This window comes from Cyprinodon tularosa, unplaced genomic scaffold, assembly GCF_016077235.1.
Source record: "Cyprinodon tularosa strain WSP-4 unplaced genomic scaffold, ASM1607723v1 ctg354, whole genome shotgun sequence".
Lineage (NCBI taxonomy): Eukaryota > Metazoa > Chordata > Actinopteri > Cyprinodontiformes > Cyprinodontidae > Cyprinodon > Cyprinodon tularosa.
In genome coordinates this window covers 620,664-644,954 of record NW_024039068.1, presented here as the reverse complement: position 1 = coordinate 644,954, position 24,291 = coordinate 620,664, and the positions used below count along the sequence as shown (strand labels likewise).

The 24,291-nt window shown below is 37.2% G+C and overlaps 1 protein-coding gene across 1 annotated transcript in view; it reads left to right on the top strand.

The window, feature by feature from the left end:
- The window catches only part of znf385d (zinc finger protein 385D), a 65,528-nt gene that overhangs the window by 2,138 nt on the left and 39,099 nt on the right, over nucleotides 1-24,291 (top strand). Inside the window, exon 2 of the mRNA XM_038295394.1 lies at nucleotides 15,311-15,479. Coding sequence (XP_038151322.1) covers nucleotides 15,311-15,479 — 169 coding nt within the window. The remainder of the gene's footprint in view (nucleotides 1-15,310; nucleotides 15,480-24,291) is intronic.

Here is a 24,291-nt window from a genome sequence, read left to right as displayed (position 1 = left end):
GAATAAGTCAACAGGCAATCTCATTTAGGACATTCGTTATCATTTGTATATTTATTCACAAAAAGCCCCTGGAGTAAACTGCAGCCAAATTCAGTAATTTAAAATCTTATTTATTTAATGTGTTTTAGTAAGTGGAAACCCTTATAAAGATTAATTAAACACATAGTCAATTTTTTCTAGCCTTAGTTTCTCTTAATTATGATGATTTCCTGCTTAGAGCTAATGAAAACACAACAATTCAGATTAAACTATTGCATCAGAACGATAAAAGTACAAGTACAGAGCAAGAAAATTAACTCTCGGTATTTAACCCATCCCCTTTAGGAGAAGTGGGCTGTCATTGTGCGCCGCCCGGGGAGCAGTGTGGGATTCATGGTCTTGCTCAGAGACCCAGAGTGCAGGTTGTGGGTATCTAACCGGGTACTTGAAACCTTCTCAGAGCACAGGCGCACTGCTCTAACCACTAGACCATCACCTCCCCCGAGTATATAAAACATCAGTATTTCTAACACATTCTAGAGCTGAGCAGGATATTGTCCATGGGCGGTCAGATCTAAATTAAAAAGAAAAAAAAAAACAAATGTGGGAAATCTAGAATGATTAAAGGTGCAATGAAACCAATAGCTGTGTCACCGGTCTGCATTTCAGATGCACAGTGTTTACACCTTGTACCGCCTCATCAAATGGCAGGGGCTTCAGCTGTGTAAACCTGACACATAAAAAAAACTAAGCAACTAGACTGAAAGGTTTTTGCGTCATTGGTGCAAATTTGTGTAGCTAAAATAATTCTTGGTAAAAATGAAAACAAATAAATAAAGGAATAAATAAATAAATAAACAAAAAAGATCTTGTATGCTAATGTTGTTTTAGAGATATTAAAGTTAATTTTTTTGGGTAATGCAGATGCCAGCTATCCCCCCATTATTCCGAAATAAGCTATTTCCTGGTAAAACTTTCCATTGTGCTGATTTGGCTTTCAAGAGAGAATCATTCTTAATTTTGGCTAATGACGTTGCCATCCCACCGGATGTTAGTGCTGCATATGTGTTAGAATATACTGTTATTGTACAACACAATATGTCATTCCTGTGCTGCCATTGAATATAACAGCGGGTATGTTTATCTTATTTAATGAGCGGAATAATTGTTTCACAGTATTTAGCAGCTTCTCAACCTTCCTGCTGTTACCCTTGGCAACATGGTCCCGCTATTGGCACTTCACAATAAAAGCACAGGTGAAACTTAACATAATAGACTACTTTTGTAGCTTCATTTTTTTTTAGAAAAGTCTGAAAGTACTGAAAAAGTATAACTCTTTGGTTTAACCAGAGCTGTGTGTGGATGACGGTCGGATTCGACGGCCATAAATCTACGCATGCAGAAACTGGGCGGTGGGCAGTGACAGACCCTGGTATGTGCTGGAGGAAAGGGAGGATAATGGAGGATAAATTAAAATGGCTTTTTAGAAAGCCACCGAAAAACCTCTTGAAAGCATTCCTTATTTCATCCTTTGACAACATTTCCTTTATGTTCCATTGTGACTGAAAAAGGATTCGTCTCAGCTGCACTTTTTAAACCTAAGTCACACAACCAACCACTACGGAGAAAACTTTTTTCAGGGGGTTGTATCCGGGATCTCGTTCTTTCGGTCATGACCCAAAGCTCATGATCATAGATGAGGGCAGGAACGTAGATCGACTGGTAAATCGAGAGCTTTGCTTTTTGGCTCAGATATCTCTTCACCACAACGGGTAACAGTACAGTGCACACTTCACAGCAGATGCCGCACCAATCCGCCTATCGATCTTCTGCTCCATCTTCCCCTCATTCGTGAACAAGACCCAATGACACTTAAACTCCTCCGCTAGGGGCAGTACATCCTTCCCAACCCGGAGAAGGCACTCTACCCTTTTCTGGCTCAAGACCATGGTCTCGGATTTGGAGGCACTGATCCTTATACCGGCAGCTTCATACTCGGCTACGAACCGCTCGAGTGAGAGCTGATGTGAGAACCACATCATCTGGGAATAACAGAGATACAATCCTAAGGCCACCAAGAGAGAACCCCTCAACACCTTGGCTGAGCCAGAAATTCTGTCCATAAAAGTTATGAAGAGAATCGGTAATCTGGAGTGCCCCACCTCCAGGCCTGGCTCCAGCGTCCGGGTGAGGGAACACTAGGTCCATTTGTCTTCCTCATCATAAGAGGTCTTTAGGCTGCTCTTTGTCTGGTCCCTCACCTAGGACCTGTCTGCCTTGGGTGACCCTACTTGGGGGCATAAAGCCCCCAGACAGCATAACTCCTAAGGTCAATGGGACACTCAAACCACTCCACCTTGATAAGGTGGCAGTCCAAGGAGGGGGAGATAGTAAGTACTTTCTCTAAATACCTTTTAAGTCATTTCACAACAACAAATACACATTTAGACATAAAAAGCATAACATTGAAGCAGTGGAATTCTAAAGAAATCTAGGAGGAAAGAAAGAAACCTCAAAGATATTGAAGAAATGGACCAGGGATACGTTAAATGAGAGGAAGAAAAGAGGACAGAAGGTCTTAAAAATCAAACTGTTGCATTTATCTAATAAATAGCCTACTCCGAGGGTCAATTTTTTTATCCTTTGCAGGTTTTCCTTTTTTTTCCCTTCAGCGTCTCACAACATAAAACCACAGAAGTGAGCCTCAGTGTTTTGTAATCCTTGGTGTGAGAGTTATTACTCAGAGACCCTGGAGGCCTGTCCTCTTTAACAGCTAAAAAAATACATGATTTTATCACAGTCCTAACCTTTCAGTGTTTTACAGCTTTAAGCAAATAACAGTTCTCTGGTTGACTCAGAAAACCGAACTTAGTCATAGATTTCAGCTTTGACTTCTGTACAACCAGAATGCATTTTCATACTGTCGGTTATTGTTTCCTAACAGCACTGATTCCTCAGGGACATTTTTAAATTCCAGCCATCCATCACTAGAAAACACTTTATTCAGGCCTCACAGGCCATAACTACTCTAATGTTAAATCTGTTTGTCTGTATGTGTCATAAAAAGTTACTTGCCCAGACCTGAAGCTTATTTTCCAGGACTTTGAGTTTATTTTTTTTGTACTTTTTTTGTTTAAGGAATGTAAAGGTTCATATTTAGATACTCAGATGTTCCTCCTCAAAAGTCAGAGGTTCCTTCTCCTAAGTTACAGGTTACTTTTAATTAAGTTACCTTCTGAAATTCAATGATTACAATGGAACTCAACTGTTTTTCAATTCATAATATGCTGATTAGCGTTGAATTTGTTACGACTCCCTTTTCAGAGACGCAGGCCAGTATCGGGTACTGCAGGCCAACAACAATCTCAACGACTCCTCATTTCTAAGGGGTGGACCTGTTCTTTCAGTTCAATTTGCAGGTTGTCTAAGACATAACAAAGCTTTGCTGGGCTACTCTCTAAAGCTAGGAACTTAACCGTAATTCAGAGATTCTGGATTGAAAATTCAATGAAATTTCCTGGATGGGAAACTAAATCTCTTCAAACCTGGAAAACAAAGTCCAGTGGTTTGTTTTTTTAAACTTTTTTGGTCTAACACAATAGAAATTACCCAATAAGTTAAGCTGTTAAGAGTAATTAACTAAATAATTTTACATTCTATTGGTGCCAGCCCTTTAAAAGAAGTGAAACATTCAGCATTAAATTAATGCTTTATGATTTTAGAGAATGCACATTTACCTAGAAATGTACTCTTTATATTATGGTTAAATCGTGTTAAAATATGAGTATCATGTTCGTAAAAAAGGAGATATTTATTTAGAGATCATATTTAGAAAGTAATTAGTCATGCCTTCCACAATTCATTCACATACTATTTTGTTTAATCCATATTTATTTTTAAATGTCATTTCAACAAAAAAAGAAAGTACATTGAAGGTCTAATCAACATGATACTGGTTGGCATTTCAAGTGACATGGAGCAAATAGGAGAAGATGATGAGGATGGTGATGAGGATTAGACTCCCCAGCCCGTACCTGATTAAGAAAATTTAGAGAGTAGTGCTGAGGAAGGCTGTCAGGAAGAAAGTGTAGCCCAGCCAATCATGATCCCAACAACAACTCTGGAAACAGTTAGAAATGTAACAGTGAAAGCCAATGAGGAAAGGAAACAATACAGTTGGAGAAAAATATGATGTGAAGCTCCATCTGTTGATATCATTGCCAGTGTTGATGAAGGCACAGAGAACAGGAGTGACATAGCAGCATAAATGTAAATTTCATCAGTTTGTCACAGATTAAATGTTTTTTTTTTCTTTTCTTGCAATTTTGTTTCAAACCTGAATAAAAATCAAACAGCTAAAGAAATATAATTGTCTGACTATATTTTAATTGGTTAGACTTTAAAGGGTTAAACTCTATTCAGGCTCTAAAGATTTCCCATTATTCATCTAAAAAGCTGGGCTGTTTGTATGTTTGATATGTTGATTTTCCACAAACCTCTAACTTTGGGGTTTAGACTCATTTCTTATTTAGCTACAAGAAGATAAAATTGGAGTTGGGCTGATTTTGAATTCAGCAGATTGAAGCTCCTGTTCCTTTACATTTCGTGGGGTCAACAGTAAGTTAGTTGGAAGGAAAGAAACTCTACTGCGGTGCTGAATCTCGACAGCTTTATACCTTCTGGACATCATTATGAGATGGAAATGCACTTATAAGGTTCTTGTCAAACTAAGACTACAGTCTTTTGAAGAAGAACTAGAAAAAAGCACAAGATACACAAAAGCACTGAATGGCTGAAGCTCTCCATTGTAATGCTGAAAGCATAAAGAGGTATAGAACTGCATGTATCACTCAGAGATCACATGAAGAAATCACATATTTCTGTTAAATTACTGTATGTTGGCTGGGCTGTGTCTATACTGTATGTCTTGTCATGCAAAGGACCCTGTTTCCTCTTCCTACCGTCTTCCTGCCAGGACTTTTCAGACAGCGCTTATCCTGTCTAGCGCTGATCCACTTCCTCTTTTGGCTTAAGTGTCCTTATCGATTTGCCCAATTGTCAGTTTCAAACTTTGTCGGTCTTTATCCGGATTTCATTTGGTATTTACTGGTTTTCTATATGCAACAAGCTTAGGATGAAAATAGATATACAAGGGTGTGATGCACACCGCTTTAGTTTCTGTTTATGAATCCGATTTTTAGTGTGATTGTTCTCAAAAACACTATGTTAATGATGTTAATCACTAATGATTTTAATCATCTGCTTCCATTAGGGCGTACAGAGTCTCAGCTTAAAACATAACCTTTACCATTAAGCCCTCAATAGTTATTCCAAAAAAGTAAAAAAAAAAAACATTCCATCTTCACCAGCATATTCCCTCGATAGTTTTGCATTCCTCCATAATTATACCACCAGAATAATTTTGATGCTATTGGAAACTGAGTGGTTCGTTGATATTTTGACACATCTAGAAGTATCAGTTAATCATACATTTTGCCTGTCTTTAGTAATCATAGAAGACTGGTTTGGGAGAAAACAATAAAACAATGAGAGGAAATATAACAACAGGACATTAGTGGTAGTCTATGTCCTAAAATATAATAGAATAGATAATATAATAGACAATATAATACACATTGTATAATAGACAATACATTCAAATATGTCCAAGTATTCTTAAATTAAAAAAATTACTGATATTTCATGTAGCATTATTAATCTACCTTCAAAAAAGGGTTTCAATAATTTCTGTAAATATGTTTAAATGTCTTCTATGAAAACAGATAATCAGTGCATCTACGCTTCTAAAATGAGTTTTAAGTTTTATCTTTTTTAAATTAACTCATGACTATAATTTAGAAACTTTTTTATTTTTAATTTATGCCACATGCCTTCAAATGTTGCACTACAGGTAGCAGTGCACTACATGCGTCTTGTCTTCTGAATTATGATTAAAATAATTTAATGGCAAAATAACATTTCAAATACAGCTTATAAACACAGGGACTGTTTTTACCATCTTTCAAAAAAGAGGCATAATACATTTACATGATCTTACTCTAGATTACTGTCTGTTGTAACGTAATGGTAAAAAAAAACAGTATTCAACTCCTAAAGGTTTTGCAGGTTTTCTTTGGTGTATTTCAGTCTGAAATCTCCTCTTTTCAACTTTATTTATTTATTTTGCTTTCTCAAGGTTGAAATTGCATCATTTTTTACTGTGACATCTATATAATTTCAGACACAGGGCCCATTTTTCTCAAAGGCATTCACTAAGTTTCATAGCTTTTGTTGCTTCTACTCATGCCTCTTCTTTACCTAGCCCATGACTGGTGCGAAAGGTTGGTGCTTTAGCTGTATACTTAAAATACAATGTTATACTGTTAGGCAGTATTTGGCCTCTTGAAGATTTCTTGTTTTTCTTTTTTTTATGTAAATGTTTCAGATCCAAAATGGAGCACAAATTATCATAAGAGCGCATTGATGCCCCTTCCAGCAGATCACAGTTAACTCAAAGCTATATCTTAAGATCTGCAGGCTTTTATATTCTCACTTAAAGTTGCCGCTCATTATTCAACAATAGCAAAGTAAGTGGGTAAAATTTCCTGTATGGAAGAGTTCAAAGGCAAAAGCTGTTGTCCCACATTGCCAAAATAGACATCCTGCTGATCCGCAAGACTGTTGGAAAAAGACAAAAAGAGAAACTTTGGAAGGTGTATTTGCAGATGCATATTGTTTGAAAAGAAAAGCTGGATTGAGAAATTAAAATGATGCTGACAGTTTAAGATAGTGGGAGTACTTTGATGTTCTGTAGGCTGCTTTGCTGCTTCAGGATCTGTAAAACTTGCAGTGGAAACATGAAAAGTCCGGACGGAGAAAAATAGTCCAGCAGTTCGTGTCATGCTGAATGACAGCAATCCAAAAGGCTCTGAGTAGTTCAACAAATTATATCAAACGTTTATAGATCGCATAGTTAAAGCACACACTTTAAATTTGATGCTGTTATGATCTTGCCACTGATGACAAGTTTAATTACCCATTTCATTCACCCGTCCAATTCTGCCTGGTTTCTCATTACTTCTCATCTAATCCACCTGCTCCTACCTCTATTTAAGTTGCTTGCATCCAGTCATCAGTGCCAGATTAGTGTTGTTCTTTCTTGCCAGTGGTGAGGGTGTTTTTAAAGTGCTTTTTGTGTTTCTGATTTCCTTATCTGGACCTATTCTCAACCATTAAGTCTGCCTTTTCCTATCTGAATGGTTTGCCTGAACTGTCTTTGGACTCCTGGATCTCTAAGCCTGCCTGTTCCTTTTCTGATTTCTTTACCTGGCTTTGAATTCCTGCATGTTACCCGAGGTTGCAGCTTCTGGTTGGCATGTCCGCATCTTGTTGGCAGCCATCTGGCTGGATCCCACCTCCCTCTTGACTACGGACTGAACTTGTTAATCAGTTTCCTGCCTCAGATGTCCTAGCAGCTGTTATCACAGACCTTTTTATTCAGATAAATACTTTTTGAGTAATTACACTGTCTGTCTTGCCTTAAATACTGAGTCCTCGGTTCTGAGCTGTGACAGATGCAGATACTTTGGCAAGACCTTCTTCTATAATTAAAGACATTCTGCACAGAAACAAGAACCAGAATTACTCCTCAGCAGTTTAAAAGAGTCTTTGCTATTTATCATAAATGTTTAATGTGATTTCTTGATGTCAATTGTAGAACAACCAGATAATAGGTTTGATCTCACATTCACATAAGGCCAGGTTGGTCTCGCTAGCTTTTTTCCATTTAATAAAGTTTCTTATTTTATTTACACAGATTTTTTTCTCTTCAAAAACATTTGTTTGATATTGAACATCCGTGTGTTGAAAAACCAAATACTGAATATCTGTGGAGAGAGGCAAATGTTTGTTTTTCATAGCATCGTATTATTAAGCTGCTGTAAAACCATCACCATGTTTGCTTTCCATAAAAAATGTATCCAACATGAACCCAAGTGGATTTGTACATTTCTGAATCAACCCTACAGCAACAATCCATGCAGTAATAATTATGTTTTGTTGAAATGCTACTGAGGGAAAAATATAAATAATGCTCAGCAGGGAGCTGGTTGTGGCTGCTTATTTGGAGTAGAAAAAAATGTATTTTAGAAATGAGTTTATATTCACTTGTCTCAGAAACCATTCATGTTTCAGTAACCCGGTGTGTCAAAGTTACTGCTCCTCTACCTTTCAAGAACGACTTCTGGAAACTGTTACTCCTGTTATATTTGTTGCAGAATGTAATCCTTTTTGAGGGGTTTAAACTCATACATAGATGAGTGCATGTGTGCAAGTATTCAGCAGGCATAAAATGGGAACAAACCAAATGACCTCCATATCCCATTAATGCAAAACAAAAAAAAACTAAACTCTGGTTCAATATGGATTTTTTTTTTCTCGTTTTTGCACCCCTAAAGAAATCTACTTCCATAATTTAGATCCTCAGGACTCCATACACTCCAGGGGAGTGTTTATACGTCCTGTGGATCTGGGTCATAAAGATTTATGACTGGCTAAGAATGGAGGATAAACCCAGCATTACAAATGAAGGTGGAGGATGGCTCCATAAATAAAAAACAAATAAAATCCACACAAGGGAAACAAAACGCTTTGGGCAAGTCAACAAATGAAAATGCAGGCTACTCCTTTAGCAGGTTACCTTTTTGTATTATAACAAACACATTAAATTAGTATTGTGTTTGTATAAACAGATATAATAAAGAATGGATAGGCATTTGCCTTCCTCTACTGCTTTTGGTATGTAAAATAATTCCATGTGATTGTTACTCTTTATGGTATTTCAATGTTGCACAGTTACAGTATGGCTAATATGATAGCTTTTGTTTGAGCGTATTGATTTATGTTTAAGCACGCTAATGTTTTGGTCAAACTATGTCTGGATAGAATTTAGAGATTTTTTCTGTGGTTAGGGGATTTCATCAGGTCTTTTATTGCATTGGAACAACAACAGGTTTTTGCTCTGCTGTCCTTAAAAAGTGTTGAATTAAAGGAGAGGATATATATTGGCTTATTGAAAACGAAACAGTACAAACACAACTTTGTATTTTACTGAGAAATATTGATAAGGAGAAAGAAAAGAGTATATGATTTTCACTATTCGAGCAGATACCACTAGATAGTAATTTGTAGTGCAATTTATTCCTTTTAAAGCTACAATGTGTAACTGTCGGGGACATCTTATGGTAAGACTGCAGAGTGCAGCAACCTGTATTCAATGGCTTTGGACAGTTGCAAGACCCTTAACCCTACACTGCTCCTCTGTAGAGTTAAGGGTCTTGCTCAGAGACACTCAGGTAGGCTGTGGGGATTGAACCAGTTACTTGCAACCTTCTCAGAGCACAAGCGCACTGCTCTAACCACTAGGCCAACACTCCATTTATAGATAATGTTTTACATTGTCTATAAATAAACCCATTTATAGATGATATAATATGTTTAAGTCAGTAAATCCCTTTAATTATTTCACACTGTACTTTTAAATTTTGACCTATAGGTAGGTCCAGTCGAGCTTTGTTTATTTTATATTTTAGCATAAATAAATCCGTTCTATGAAGAACTCATAGTGTTTTTTATCATGTTTCATGTTGATCATGTTTTGGTGGTCACCAAAACATGATCATTCACCTAAAATGAAATGCAGGAAGAGGAGAATATTAATCACAGGAGCTGCCAGGATGTCCAGGGAGGAGCTGCAGTGATTCACAGCTCAGGTTCGACGATCAGTCAAAATGAAAAATATTTGCCGTCAATGAATTTAGCCTTAATGGAAAACTGGCAAAGACAAAGATTTTATTGCAAGACAGTCATCAATTTTGTTTTCAGCTTGACATCATATATCTACCAAAAGGGACAGAGCAAATGTGGAAGAAGATTCTCTGATCAGATCAAGTAGTTGTTTCCTTTCGCTTATATTGTTGTTTGGTGGGAACTTCAACACTAAACAAACCATTCTCATTAAGATGTTCCAAGATGATGATAAACCTAATTGAAGCCAAATACCTAACAGTATCAGAGGAAAAGCTGCTACAGGCTGCAGAAGACCTAAGACTGTGGATACATCCAAGTACAGCAAATCAGTAAGGAAATGTGTCTGTGTTCGCTGAGGTAAATACTCTCCGAATAGTCCTGGCACTAAGGCTCCCTCTAAATAGCTTTCTGGCATAGCCTCTCCATGTTTCTATTCGGCATTTAGGAGCTATACAGTTCCCCACAATCCTTTGTGTGGCAGGCCATATACGCAGAAACTCTATGAGTGTAAGCTGTTCAAATTGAGGACAATATTACTCAGGCACAGGAAACATTTGGTGCCTCTTTAAAGGAGTAAAAAACACCCTTTTGATAGAGCTGTTTTTTCAAGAGCAGAATTTCTCAATTCACATTTGGATAAATTGAAATCCACTCACTTAACCCTCCTTTAGAATCCAGCTTCCTTTTTTGGCACCAGTGCCATTTGTTTGATAGCAGACAGACAGGAAGTGGGGTTGAGAGCAGGAAGACATGCAGCAAAGATAAGCAGGCTGCGACTCAGAACTGTTAAAGATGCATTAAGGATTCCATACGTGGCTTTACACCCACGCGATTGATGCACCCCTTGGTACCTTTCAAAAACTCTTTAGAGGAGTATATATGATCAGAAAAGTCGGAACAAACATGGCAGAGAAAATAGAAACTTTTACTCAAGTTCCACCCTCTAAATTGATTGCTCGACTGCTTGCTTAAAGGGGTCATAGAATGGTTATATGGGTATTTGGTGCTGGTCCTTAAGGTCTCTGAATAGGGTGTTGGGCTGAAAATGGCATATCTGCTGTTCTATGAGCCCTAATGCAAGCCTGGTTAAAAGCCTAGAATGAAACTACAGGTTTTCTTCCTTTTATGGTTTGCTCATGAATATTTAGATGAGCTCCCAGAACTTTCAGGAGACTTGGGATGTCTGTTGCCGGCCCCCAGCCCCCCTCCTCCAGCTGAGAACAGGCGTCTCATTGCTCTCAGCTGAGGTCCGGTCCAGTCAGTGGCCCAGCAGTCGATACTTCATACCCCCACCCCCCACCTTTAGCCAGTGAACTATTTGGTTGGTCTGTTTGTCAATTTCGGGGCATGACAAAAGTACAGGCCAGAACCAAATAAGGCAACATCCCTGAATTGACGTCAATTCGGTGCTTTGTTTGAATTCGCCAGTTTTATGGTGGAAGTTTAGAATTGTGAGATGTGCGGAGAAAGGAGGTGTTGATGGGGTTTGAACTTCTCTGTACGTCCATTTCACCCACTGAACTATCGTTATTCATCTATGACAATGTAAACTCGGTTTTGCATTCTATGACTTCAAAATATGCATCTGTCAACTCAGAGTTGAGCCAAAAAAGCTATTTTTGAGGAAAATGCTACAAACTCAGTTGGCCCAGCCTACCTTACGGAGTTGAACAAAAATGCAATATTTCTTCACCTGTATTCTGTGTGGACACACGCAGATAAGCACTGTCTTTCTATTTGAATGTTTACTTCATGTAACCCACTTTGAATCGTCCTTGTACTGAATTATGCTATATAAATGAACTTTCCTTGCCTTGTCTGTTTTATGGAGTGCTGTTGTCCCAATTTGACACGCATCATCTTGCAATGTAAGAGCTGTTGGAAGGGATAAAGGCTTTCTGGGTTTGGCACAGCAGTTTGGCCTTTCCTACCCACTAAAATGTCCATACTGTTGACCCAACAAATTACTGTATTTGGATTGAGGGTGTGTTGTAGGTTCGACCTTTAACAACCTAAAAAATACAACCAGAAAAAACAAAAATGTAACTTTTGAGACCACTTTTGAGACACTCCCCAAAAGACAGAAAATACATTAACCCTTCATTTTAAATTGCCTGGAACATTTGGTGCAATCTTCGTTTGGTGATGGCATCTATTGAATTCCTTAAAATCTCCACTTGAAGCCCTCTGTTCCCAGTAGCCTATAGGGTGATGAATGTTGGTGAAAATTAATAGTTACATGCCAGAACAAGATGTGCAGTCAATCTAAAAAAGTGATGCTTCACAGAGAAAATCGTCTCAAAAAGTCTTTGCCAACAAAATAACTGAATAAAGAACTTATGGTCTCCTGGGACACAATCAAAGCTCTCAATCAGTAACAGAACATTTCAGAATACCCTGCATCTAAAGATATTTGAAAGGGGATGCTTCCACATGTGGTCTTTATTTAGCTGTTGACCATAAATAATAATCCATTCCGTTTTTTCTGGGATCCTAAAGTTGGCTTTCTTATTTATTCTAAGATGCAGTTTCATTCCTCCTTGATGGGTTTCTTCCTGCCACAGGCAAAGTACGCAGGGAAATGCTCAACGGTAAACAAGGACAGCTCAGAGTCTCTGCTTACATCCCCTGTCTGCGTATCAGGAGGAATTTGTTGTGAAAGGGAATCTTGGTGGCTCTACGTGTTCAGACTTTAAAACAAAACATTTGTGAATTTACTCTAACTCCATTCATACTGCACTATTTTATTTTATTTCTGATATTTTTAGTTTTATGATAAAACCCCAAGACCTGTTAATGTGACTGAGAAAGATCTGCCAAAACCTTCAAATGGATGTAAAAAAAAAAAAGAAACTTTCTTATTTCAGAATATTCAATCAGTGAAAGAGGAGAGAAAATCACTAGTGTCACAACTATTTTCGTTGTTGCTTTTAATGCTTTCTACATCCTCTTTTAAACAGCTGGTCGACACTTGATCCTCTCCAACAAAATTTGGAGCAGACAGAGGGAGCAATTTTTAACCATTCCTCTTTCAAATCTTTAGTTAAAAAGATCCAGAATCCTCTTTTATACTCTACTAAATTCAACTAAGTGAAATAAGCAGATCTGGGGACTAAGAATTTATTGGAAGCAGTGTCTGAACTGTAGTGTTTGTTGCAGATTACTTTCTTCAATTTAATTCCATTAGAGTAAAATCACATTTCAAAGCAAGTCTTTGCAAAGATTTTTTAAACCCCACATTTACTTATGATAGATAAGCCCTTTACCACTATGTTTACTTTAAACATAACAAAAAAGGATTTGGATGTACACGTCATGATACCAAACTTTCATCAGAGCTGCAGGTGCTACAGTACATTTGGAAATGTTTTGGAAATGTTTTTTTCAATCTCCCTCATCATCTGATTTGGAGGCAAAATAGCCTTGATTGTCAGTTCGTAAATTTCTACCTATCGCTATGACTTGAGGTGTGAGATTAACAATTCACCGAGCCACTACATGACTTATAAAGATCAGCACACATTGGCTCTATTAACAGGCAGTGCTGGGAATACTACTGCCTATTTACAAGTTACTTCCCAAAAAATGATTAGCATGATTAGCCTTCATTTTCTACTCACCCCCATGCTGAACAACACTCTGGAGTACTTTTTTGATATCTCAAATGCATCTGGAGATCTGGGAGGCTTCTTGCTGTCTGCTGACATTCAAATAATGGAGGTCTATGGTGCCCGAGGCAGAAAGGTCCATAAAAGTCCAAAAAAAACGTGTCAATATTCCTCCATACTGCTCGTCCAATGTATTCCAAGTGTCCTGAGTGGGTAGCATCCACAATTTACTCGAAACGAAGTCATTTAGAATGTTTTTAGAGCATAAACAGTAGTGTATAGGATTTCCTAAAAGTGCGTTCACGAGTCTACGGAAACCGCGGCAGACCAAACCAGATGAAAGTGCGCATTCAGCTTGGCAAAGAACTCATGCTCTTCCTCAACACTGAAGTCCTCAGACATTTTTCTTTCGTTGTTTCTTTCTTTGCACAGGTAAACAGCACATTTCTTCTTCTACGCTTGCATTATCGGCAGAGCAGACGCTGAATGCGCACTTTTGTCTGGTTTGGTCTGCCGCGGTTTCCGTAGACTCGTGAACGCGCTTTTAGGAAATCCTATACACTACTGTTTATGCTCTAAAAACATTCTAAATGACTTCGTTTCGAGTAAATTCTGGATGCTACCCACTCAGGACACTTGGAATACATTGGACGAGCAGTATGGAGGAATATTGACACGTTTTTTGTGGACTTTTATGGACCTTTCTGCCTCGGGCGCTGGGGACCTCCATTATTTGAATGTCAGCAGACAGCAAGAAGCCTCCCAGATCTCCAGATGCATTTGAGATATCAAAAAAGTACTACAGAGTGTTGTTCAGCATGGGGGTGAGTAGAAAATGAAGGCTAATCATGTTTTGGGTGTACTATTCCTTTAAATACATGTAAAGTAAGAAGTTTTTGTTTAAAAAAAAGTAATAAAGGGAGTACACATGAGAAACATTGCATGCTAATCTGCATCATTTTGGTTTATTTTATGGGGCAAAAGAGAAGTAACATATTTATTAAGATATTATTATGGTTTTCTGTTTGTAATTAAAGAACAATGAGGCAAATTTGATATTTTAGGACTTTATATTTTCAAACGTTGAGAGGCTTCAATAATTTAATTTGAGGGAAAAGGTTATATTGTGTATGTGGAAAAATTTTTGGATCTTTGAGTTAATCTCATAAAAACAGCAATACCAAAAGGGTTGCATTTATATTTTTGTTGAGTGTATGTAACACTGTTACTCCATACTACTAGGTTTTATTATGCACAATTTCTAACCTTAGTAATGCAACATTTTGTTTTGTTATAGAGACTGCAGAAATATATTCTTATGCATACTTGTCCCTACTGTACATATCCCCTGTTAACTGTATTTGTGCTTCTTCTGAAGTTCTGATTTTTGTGAGGAATAATTTATTTTCTCTGCTGTTTACTCAATGTCCACATTGATGTTATTCCCTCATTGAACAAAGAACTCTGATTGGATACAAAATGTCTTAAAGTGGAAGGATTAGAACTAGTCCAGTGGTTTTCCAAAGATTTTTCTAGTGGGTCTCAAAGCAGCTTGAGATCTCCAAATTAGGTCTTATTTTCTGTTTGGCTTTTTCTTACTGGCCCAAAATCCTGCTGACACTGTTTCTTTTCTCCATGATTGTCTTGATTCATAAGTTGGAGCTTAGAAGACTGTAGAAAAATAAATCTAACTCTAAAGGAAACAGAGGTAGTTTGACATAATTTTCTGGTGTTATTTAGTATATTTTTTCAAAGGGAACTGGCAAAAGAACAAGAAAAGCAATGTAAAAGCTGTAAAATTCAAATTTCCATTTAGAGTAAACCTTTTTTCTGTATTTTCTAAATTTATCGTTTTTATTTTCCATACTTCGTCTGACTTCAACTGCTAAAAGTATCTATATTTCCTCTTCTTACAGAGTCAGGCAGTGGCCCACTACAAGGGCACCAAACATGCCAAGAAGCTAAAATCGCTGGAAACCCCAAAGAGTAAGCTCAAAGGCTCAGCAGTCACCAAGGAAACTGCTAGCCAGGAGACTGCCAAGGGCATCAACACCTTGCAGGTCCCCAACGGCACCGACAGGAAAGGTCTGTGTTATCCTGCCCTCCACACATTCCCCGACACACACTCTATAGGTTTATGCAGCTGAGGTAGTTCAACAGCATCAACCCTAAAATACATCTTATTTCATTTAAGGAGTCTTACTTTGTTACATGAGCTTGTAATCCCTTTAGGACTTGGATGAACTCCCTCTGGATCCTATAAGGGGAAACTGCCAGGTTACAGGGAGCATATCAGATTTTCTAAGCCTGAGAGGTTTTGTGGAAGTCAGAGACAGAGAGGCCAGAAGTACTTTTTATTTTATCTAGAGTTACAAAGCGGCTTTTACCCTACAAATACTAGATAGTCATTGACATATTTTCTTATCGCCCTCTCAGGTCCTTTGGTCCCTATTTACCCCTGTAAAATATGTCAAAACCTGACATTCACCAAGTGAATATCAGCAAATGGGAATACAGTATAAGGCTGCTTAAGAAAATAGCAGAGCCATAATTTTTCTGTACTACCTGAAAAATTTACCTGAAAATATGTTTAAGGATTTAGCTTTTCTGTGAATCCCTGCACTTATATTTAGTTGCATAAGCAGCTGCTTCCCATCTGTGAGTTCACCAACTGCTGGCACCCGTGCACAGGTGTAACTGCCCAGAATGAATGTCCTGCATTCCACAGTTTTTGTGCATGTATTGTTTTGCCTCAGAAACATCATGTTTCATGTACACCCAGAACCAGGGACGGGGTAGCTGCTCCACAGTGTTATTCTTTCTGCTCTCCTTAGAGGAAACGCCTTCTTCCACTTGCATTAATTCAAGATAAATAGTCTTGATGCCATAGCATGAGAAATATCCCCAGATTATGTTAGCTGAGCCACCATCTTGCAAATTGACTCACTCCATTGGACCTGAAACAACATTCTTCCCGTCATCAATCAATAAAATGTTGCTCTGTTTCTATTTAGACCAATTAATATCATTTTTAAAAGTAGTTTTTCTTAAGTTACTTTAAAACTTTGACTATAAACAATTACATTCAGATTGCCTAAAGTACAGTGGTTTTCCTATTCAAAGTAATGTTACTAATTAGATTGTATATTCTTCTTAAAGAGTTTTCAACATATCCGCCCATAAGGGTTGTAGTTTACAGGCAATAGAAGTAGCAGGCAGGTAGGTGGCGCTGTAGTTGTGTCTTTACTATACATTGCTATAAGCTCTTTTAGTGCGACTAACTGTATGTGCTTTCTTTCACCACTTTTGACATGAAAACTGTCTCTGAATTCGTCTGCTTAACTGTTTTTTTTTTTTTTTTCTGGACTGAGCCTCATGCTAGTTTACAGTTACATTTTCTAACAAAGAAAGTTTTCATGGATCAGTGCATTCTATTTGTGTGTTTTCTTGTGTATTTTTTAACTCCCAGTCGGCCTCTGCAAAAGGCCACTCATACTTAGCCTGGTTCTGCTTTCCTCTCCACACTTTGTGCATACAGGTGCTGGTCATAAAATTAGAATATCATGAAAAAGTAGATTGATTTCAGTAATTCCATTTAAAAAGTGAAACTTGTATATTATATTCATACATTACATACAAACTCATATATTTCAGATGTTTATTTTGTTTAATTTTGATGATTACAAATGACAACAAATGAAAATCTCAAATTCATCATATCAGAAAATTAGAATATTACTGAAGACCAATAAAAACAAAGGATTTATAGAAATGTTGGCCAACTGAAAAGTATGAACATGAAAAGTATGAGCATGTACAGCACTCAGTATTTAGTTGGGCCTCCTTTGGCCTGTATTACTGCAGCAATGCGGCGTGGCATGGAGTCGATCAGTCTGTGGCACTGCTCAGGTGTTATGATAGCCCAGGTTGCTCTAATAGTGGCTTTTAGCTCTTTTGAATTGTTGGGTCTGGTGTATTGCATCTTCTTCTTCACAATACCCCATAGATTTTCTATGGGGTTAAGGTCAGGAGAGTTTGCTGGCCAATTAAGAACAGGGATACCATGGTCCTTCAACCAGGTACTGGTAGCTTTGGCACTGTGTGCAGGTGCCAAGTCCTGTTGGAAAATGAAATCTGCATCTCCAAAAAGTTGGTCAGCTGCAGGAAGCATGAAGTGCTCTAAAACTTCCTGGTATGTGGCTGCGTTGACCCTGGACCTCAGAAAACACAATGGACCAACACCAGCAGATGACATGGCACCCCAAACCATCACTGACTGTGGAAACTTTACACTGGACTTCAAGCAACGTGGATGAGGTGCCTCTCTTTTTTTCCTCCAGACTCTGGGACCTTGATTTCCAAAGGAAATGCAAAATTTACTTTCATCAGAGAACATGACTTTGGACCACTCACCAGCAGTCCAGTCCTGTTTCTCTTTAGCCCAGGCAAGACGCTTCTGACGCTGTCTGTGGTTCAAGAGTGGCTTGACACAAGGAATGCGACAGCAGAAACCCATGTCTTTCATACGTCTGTGTGTGGTGGTTCTTGAAGCACTCACTCCAGCTGCAGTCCACTCTTTGTGAATCTCCCCCACATTTTTGAATGGGTTTTGTTTCACAATCCTCTCCAGGGTGCGGTTATCTCTCTTGCTTGTACACTTTTTTCGACCACATCTTTTCCTTCCCTTCGCCTCTCTATTAATGTGCTTGGACACTGAGCTCTGTGAACAGCCAGCCTCTTTAGCGATGACCTTTTGTGTCTTGCCCTCCTTGTGCAAGGTGTCGATGGTCGTCTTTTGGACAACTGTCAAGTCAGCAGTCTTCCCCATGATTGTGTAGCCTATAGAACTAGACTGAAAGACCATTTAAAGGCTTTTGCAGGTGGTTTGAGTTAATTAGCTGATTAGAGTGTGGCACCAGGGGCCATCAATTTTGAACCTTTTCACAATATTCTAATTTTCTGATATGATGAATTTGAGATTTTCATTTGTTGTCATTTGTAATCATCAAAATTAAACAAAATAAACATCTGAAATATATGAGTTTGTATGTAATGTATGAATATAATATACAAGTTTCACTTTTTAAATGGAATTACTGAAATCAATCTACTTTTTCATGATATTCTAATTTTATGACCAGCACCTGTACATGCTTGGTGTGAGGGAATGCTAAAGCCAACAACAGTGCGAGAAAATGTTTTCTGCTTTCTACAGCTGAGGAGGAATCTTGTAAAGTCAATGACTACATGCAATCAGATGAGTTTTGTTAGATAGAGAATTTTTTAACCAGTCTGTATGTGTGATTTGATTCTCTTTGTAAAGTGCCTTGGGTGATGTGTTATGAACGGGCGCTATCTATATATATCTATATATATATATATATATATATATATATATATATATATATATATATATATATAGCGCCCGTTCATAACACATCACCCAAGGCACTTTACAAAGAGAATCAAATATATATATATATATTTGATTATATATATATATATATATATATATATATATATATATATATATATATATATATATATATTTGATATATATATATATATATATATATATATATATATATATATATATATATATATATATATATATATATATATATATATATATATATATATATATATATATAAACTGTATTGAGTTGATTTAAGTAGCATATGTGATCAGAAATTGGAAATATACTGAAGGAAGCTGAATCTATAGGATATTTTCCTTTCATATGTCAGTTTTTTTCACCTGCCACTTTTAAGTAGATTTTTTTTGAATGGATGTAAATATAATCAGTTAAGCAAAACTCAATGCTTAAAAAAGTGTCCTTTGCCACATGTCTCACCCTTTTTTCCTGTCAGCCTACTGTCAGAAAAATGAGCCACTAGTGCTGAAAGAACTCCAAAAAAAAAAAAAAAGAAAGTTGAATAAGTAAATAATATTGGGTAGCAAGTGACAAATGTTTTAAGTCACCCACGGCAATGTGATATACAATAATGGAATGTTTGGAGGGTTTGCATCAAGAAAGTTCTTTAAGTTTCTTTAAAGGAATACTGCTTTACACAAAGTTATCTGAAAGATTCACAATAGTCCTCCTTGGTGAAGATAGTTGAGTATGTTTTGTTCCAAATAGTTGGAATAATTTTATATCTGAACAATATCTTTAATTGTTTAATGAGGTTTGAAAATGTATTCAAAAAAGATAAGAGATATAAGCATTTTTTAACTTCAATAGCAGTGAGTACTTTAGGAGTTACAAGAAATTTTATTTTATCTAATTTGCCATATTTTTTTAGTCAAAATTTGGAAGGAAATGCTTTTTCGTGCAGAGAAGTGGATCTTCCCATATTTGTTTGCAGGCTGTGGTCTAGATCCTGCTATCTTGGCCAGGTGTTTGCTTTGTGGTGTTTTCCTGGATAAAACACGCTTTAAATGGAAAGCAAAAAAAAAAAAGAAAACAACTGTCACTTCCAGCGACTGATGGGAACCAGATGCTGATTATTTTGCTGCTCCATGTTGGCAACCAATTGCATTGGTGATAAGTCCTTCTCTGTCTGCTGAACTAACACATGTGCAGGATAATATAATCATCTCTAAGCCTCCTAAAATTATTTGTTGAAGCTGGCATTTTGACTGTGGAAATTTAGAAAAGAACTGGAAAGACAGTGAGCAGTCCCGAATTCACCTCAAGCCGCCACCAGTATTCTTGACTTGTTCAACATTAAACATATATATATATATAGGTGTCATAAGGAACATAAAAATAAATGACTACTTTTGGCATTTAATGCAGCTAACCCTAACCCTTTTTTTAGAGAGGTACTTTCTACCTATAAAAATGTCAAAGCTAAGTTGTGCTCCCTGGTTCTAAAGCTTTTGCTGCTTTGTAGGTGTCTTCTGCAGCTGCAGCTCTGTAGGATTATTTCTCTCTTAAAGTGAGAAATATATTTTGTAATTTTGGTTTGTAAAACTATTTTTCATTATAGGAAAAAATTTACTGCTGCAGAACTGAGCTGAAATGACTTGCACATTTATGCTGTTATTTCAGTATGTGTCACTTTTAAATAGTATGGGTCTGAGTTTTGACCCAGCCTAAGACTTTCCATTTCTGAATTCTAAGCCAACTCTTGCTGGATTTATTGGTATGTTTTGGGTCATTTTAGTGTAGCAGGGTCTAGTTCTGCTTAAGCTTTATTCAGCTTTATTCAGCTCTGGTAAAGTCACCCTTCAGTCATAGACAATTTCATGAGATTGTGAATTTTTTTGGACAGCTTTATATTCTTCGTTATACTCAAATGATGCTACTTTCTTTTTTCGTTAGAGTCCAGAAAGCCTATCAGAACTTTTACTGTACTGTACTTCAATAGAAAAAAACACAAACTAATGGTGCGTTCACAATTATGGTGAATCCCATAATTGGAGCGGATGATTTACGTGTAATACCTAGCATCTGTTACTTGCATGCAACAGTCACGCTTCAAGTGGTGTAATGGACACGTTTCTAAAGATGCAAGTAGCATAATTAAGGGGATTACAGTAAAATGACAGCTATGCCACACCTGCAACAGATGTGTAGATACTGTTGCTAGATTTGAAACATTACAACTTTTTTTTTCAAGAAGCATTGCTGAAAGAAATCAGGGACTGATTTCCAACCAATCAAAAGAAAAAGTAAAAAACTGCAACAGAGACTTTTTTTTTATTTTATTAAAATGGAAGATAAAACACTGGAATTTTCAAGGTCGTGCTCCAACCACCATCAGACTTCAGATTTAGATGTCACACAGCAACAGAACTTTTACTGAAGTAAAACTGGATGGTGGAATTTCAGTAAGTTTTTGATTGTGTTATACAATATTATGTCAACATCATGACACTATGAAGGAATTAAGGAAAAACTGAGCAGAGCCATTTTTAACGGCCTTTCTAGTGTGTTGTACGTTATTTCTGTAGAGAAATCGTTGTGTGTGTGTATGGTGGGTGCCTGAAACATGACTTTTAGATTTCATTGGTTTTAATATGATTATAATAGAAGGGTTCAGAGTTCAGAAGCTTTTGGCCATTGAGAAAACCATGAGATAGTCGGATATACGCACGAAATATTACTTCAACTAAAGTCATTCAACTAAAATGGAACAAAATAAGCTCAACCAGACACACCCCCATTTTAAACAAGTATTTCTCGAGTAAGTAAGACTATAATGGACCAACCAGATTTAGCCGAACCAAAGTCTGGTGTTTGTGTGGATGGTATTGAGATGCAAAATGGTATTAAGGAGTAAGCTTACACTTTGGAATAAGCTTATTTCAGCTTCTTTAATCTATCTATCTATCTATCTATCTATCTATCTATCTATCTATATATATATATATATATATATATATATATATATATATATATACACTCACCGGCCACTTAATTAGGCACCCCATGCTAGTAAAGGGTTGGACCCCCTTTTGCCTTCAGAACTGCCTCAATTCTTCATGGCATAGATTCAACAAGGTGCTGGAAGCATTCCTCAGGGAGTTTGGTCCATATTGACATGATGGCATCACACAGTTGCCGCAGATTTGTCGGCTGCACATCCATGATATGAATCTCCCGTTCCACCACATCCCAAAGATGCTCTATTGGATTGAGATCTGGTGACTGTGGAGGCCATTTGAGTACAGTGAACTCATTGTCATGTTCAAGAAACCAGTCTGAGATGATTCCAGCTTTATGACATGGCGCATTATCCTGCTGAAAGTAGCCATCAGAAGTTGGGTACATTGTGGTCATAAAGGGATGGACATGGTCAGCAACAATACTCAGGTAGGCTGTGGCGTTGCAACAATGCTCAATTGGTACCAAGGGGCTCAAAGAGTGCCAAGAAAATGTTCCCCACACCATGACACCACCACCACCACCAGCCTGAACCGTTGATACAAGGCAGGATGGATGCATGCTTTCAAGTTGTAGACGCCAAATTCTGACCCTACCATCCGAATGTTGCAGCAGAAATCGAGACTCATCCGACCAATCTTCTATTGTCCAATTTCGATGAGCTTGTGCAAATTGTAGCCTCAGTTTCCTGTTCTTAGCTGAAAGGAATGGCACCCGGTGTGGTCTTCTGCTGCTGTAGCCCATCTGCCTCAAAGTTCGACGTACTGTGTATTCAGAGATGCTCTTCTGCCCACCTTGGTTGTAACGGGTGGTTATTTGAGTCACTGTTGCCCTTCTATCAGCTCGAACCAGTCTAGCCATTCTCCTCTGACCTCTGGCATCAACAAGGCATTTCCGCCCACAGAACTGCCGCTCACTGGATGTTTTTTCTTTTTCGGACCATTCTCTGTAAACCCTAGAGATGGTTGTGCATGAAAATCCCAGTAGATCAGCAGTTTCTGAAATACTCAGACCAGCCCTTCTGGCACCAACAATCATGCCACGTTTAAAGTCACTCAAATCACCTTTCTTCCCCATACTGATGCTCAGTTTGAACTGCAGGAGATTGTCTTGACCATGTCTACATGCCTAAATGCACTGAGTTGCCGCCATGTGATTGGCTGCTTAGAAATTAAGTGTTAACGAGCAGTTGGACAGGTGTACCTAATAAAGTGGCCGGTGAGTGTATATATATATATATATATATATATATATATATGTATGTATATATATATATATATATATATATATATATATATATATATATATATATATGTATGTATATATATATATATATATATATATATATATATATATATATATATATATATATATATATATATATATATATATATTAGTGCTGTCAAAATTATCGCGTTATTATCGCGTTAACGCGAGGCCATTTTAACGGCGATAATTTTTTTAACGTGAGATTAACGCTATGTGGTTTTATGGTAAAATTTTCCAAGTACATCCCGCTGCAGCCTGCGGGAAGGCGGGGCTATTTCCCCCCAGTGTATGCATTTCTCATAGGCTTCTAGAGCGGAGCTCCTCAAGGGAAAAAGACGCTCATACACTGGGTGACGCTAGTGCCTTTTCTTTAAGCCCCACCACCAACAAACAAGTTGAGCGTCTGGTAACTAGTAGCAACCTGAAATACGCTGAGAAAACAGATTACTGAGGTGAAATGGAATCTGCTACGGCACTCTTGCTGTCACAGGTCGGTATCGTGTGTGTGTGTGTGTGGGTGGGTGTGTCTGTGTGTGGGTGGGTGGGTGTGAGTGTGTTCTCATTTTTGTTAAGAGTCTGAAAAGTAACTTTCATAGACTACCTCCATCTAGTGATGTCGGTCTATTGATTTTGATGTATTGATTGAAAATTGTTCATTATTATCTTGGTTAATTAACATCTAATGTTAACTGTACTACATTTTATAGCAGTAGGGTAAAATGCTTGTCTTTGTTCAAAAGACTGTATTAACTGTAAAGACTGTCTTTTACATCAGCCTGTTTTCAGGGCCTTTTTTTTGGCTACATATTTGTTATTTTTTGCTACATGCCTCCCCATCTTCTTGCCATATGTTTCTATGGCATAAATCAGTGTCTGTGACCTGTTTTCATTTAAAAAAAAAGAACATTGGCACAAACCTAGCCTGTATGTATTTTTTTGTATGTCATCGAGAGTATTTAAATGATTTTCAATCAGAAAAAAAATTTGCGATTAAAATGCGATTAATCGCGAGTTAACTCAGGCATTGATGCGATTAATCGCGATTAAAAAAATTTAATCGATTGACAGCACTAATATATATATGTATGTATATATATATATATATATATATATATATGTATGTATATATATATATATATATATATATATATATATATATATATATATATATATATATATATATATATATATATATGTATGTATATATATACACACACATTAACATGTGCCTA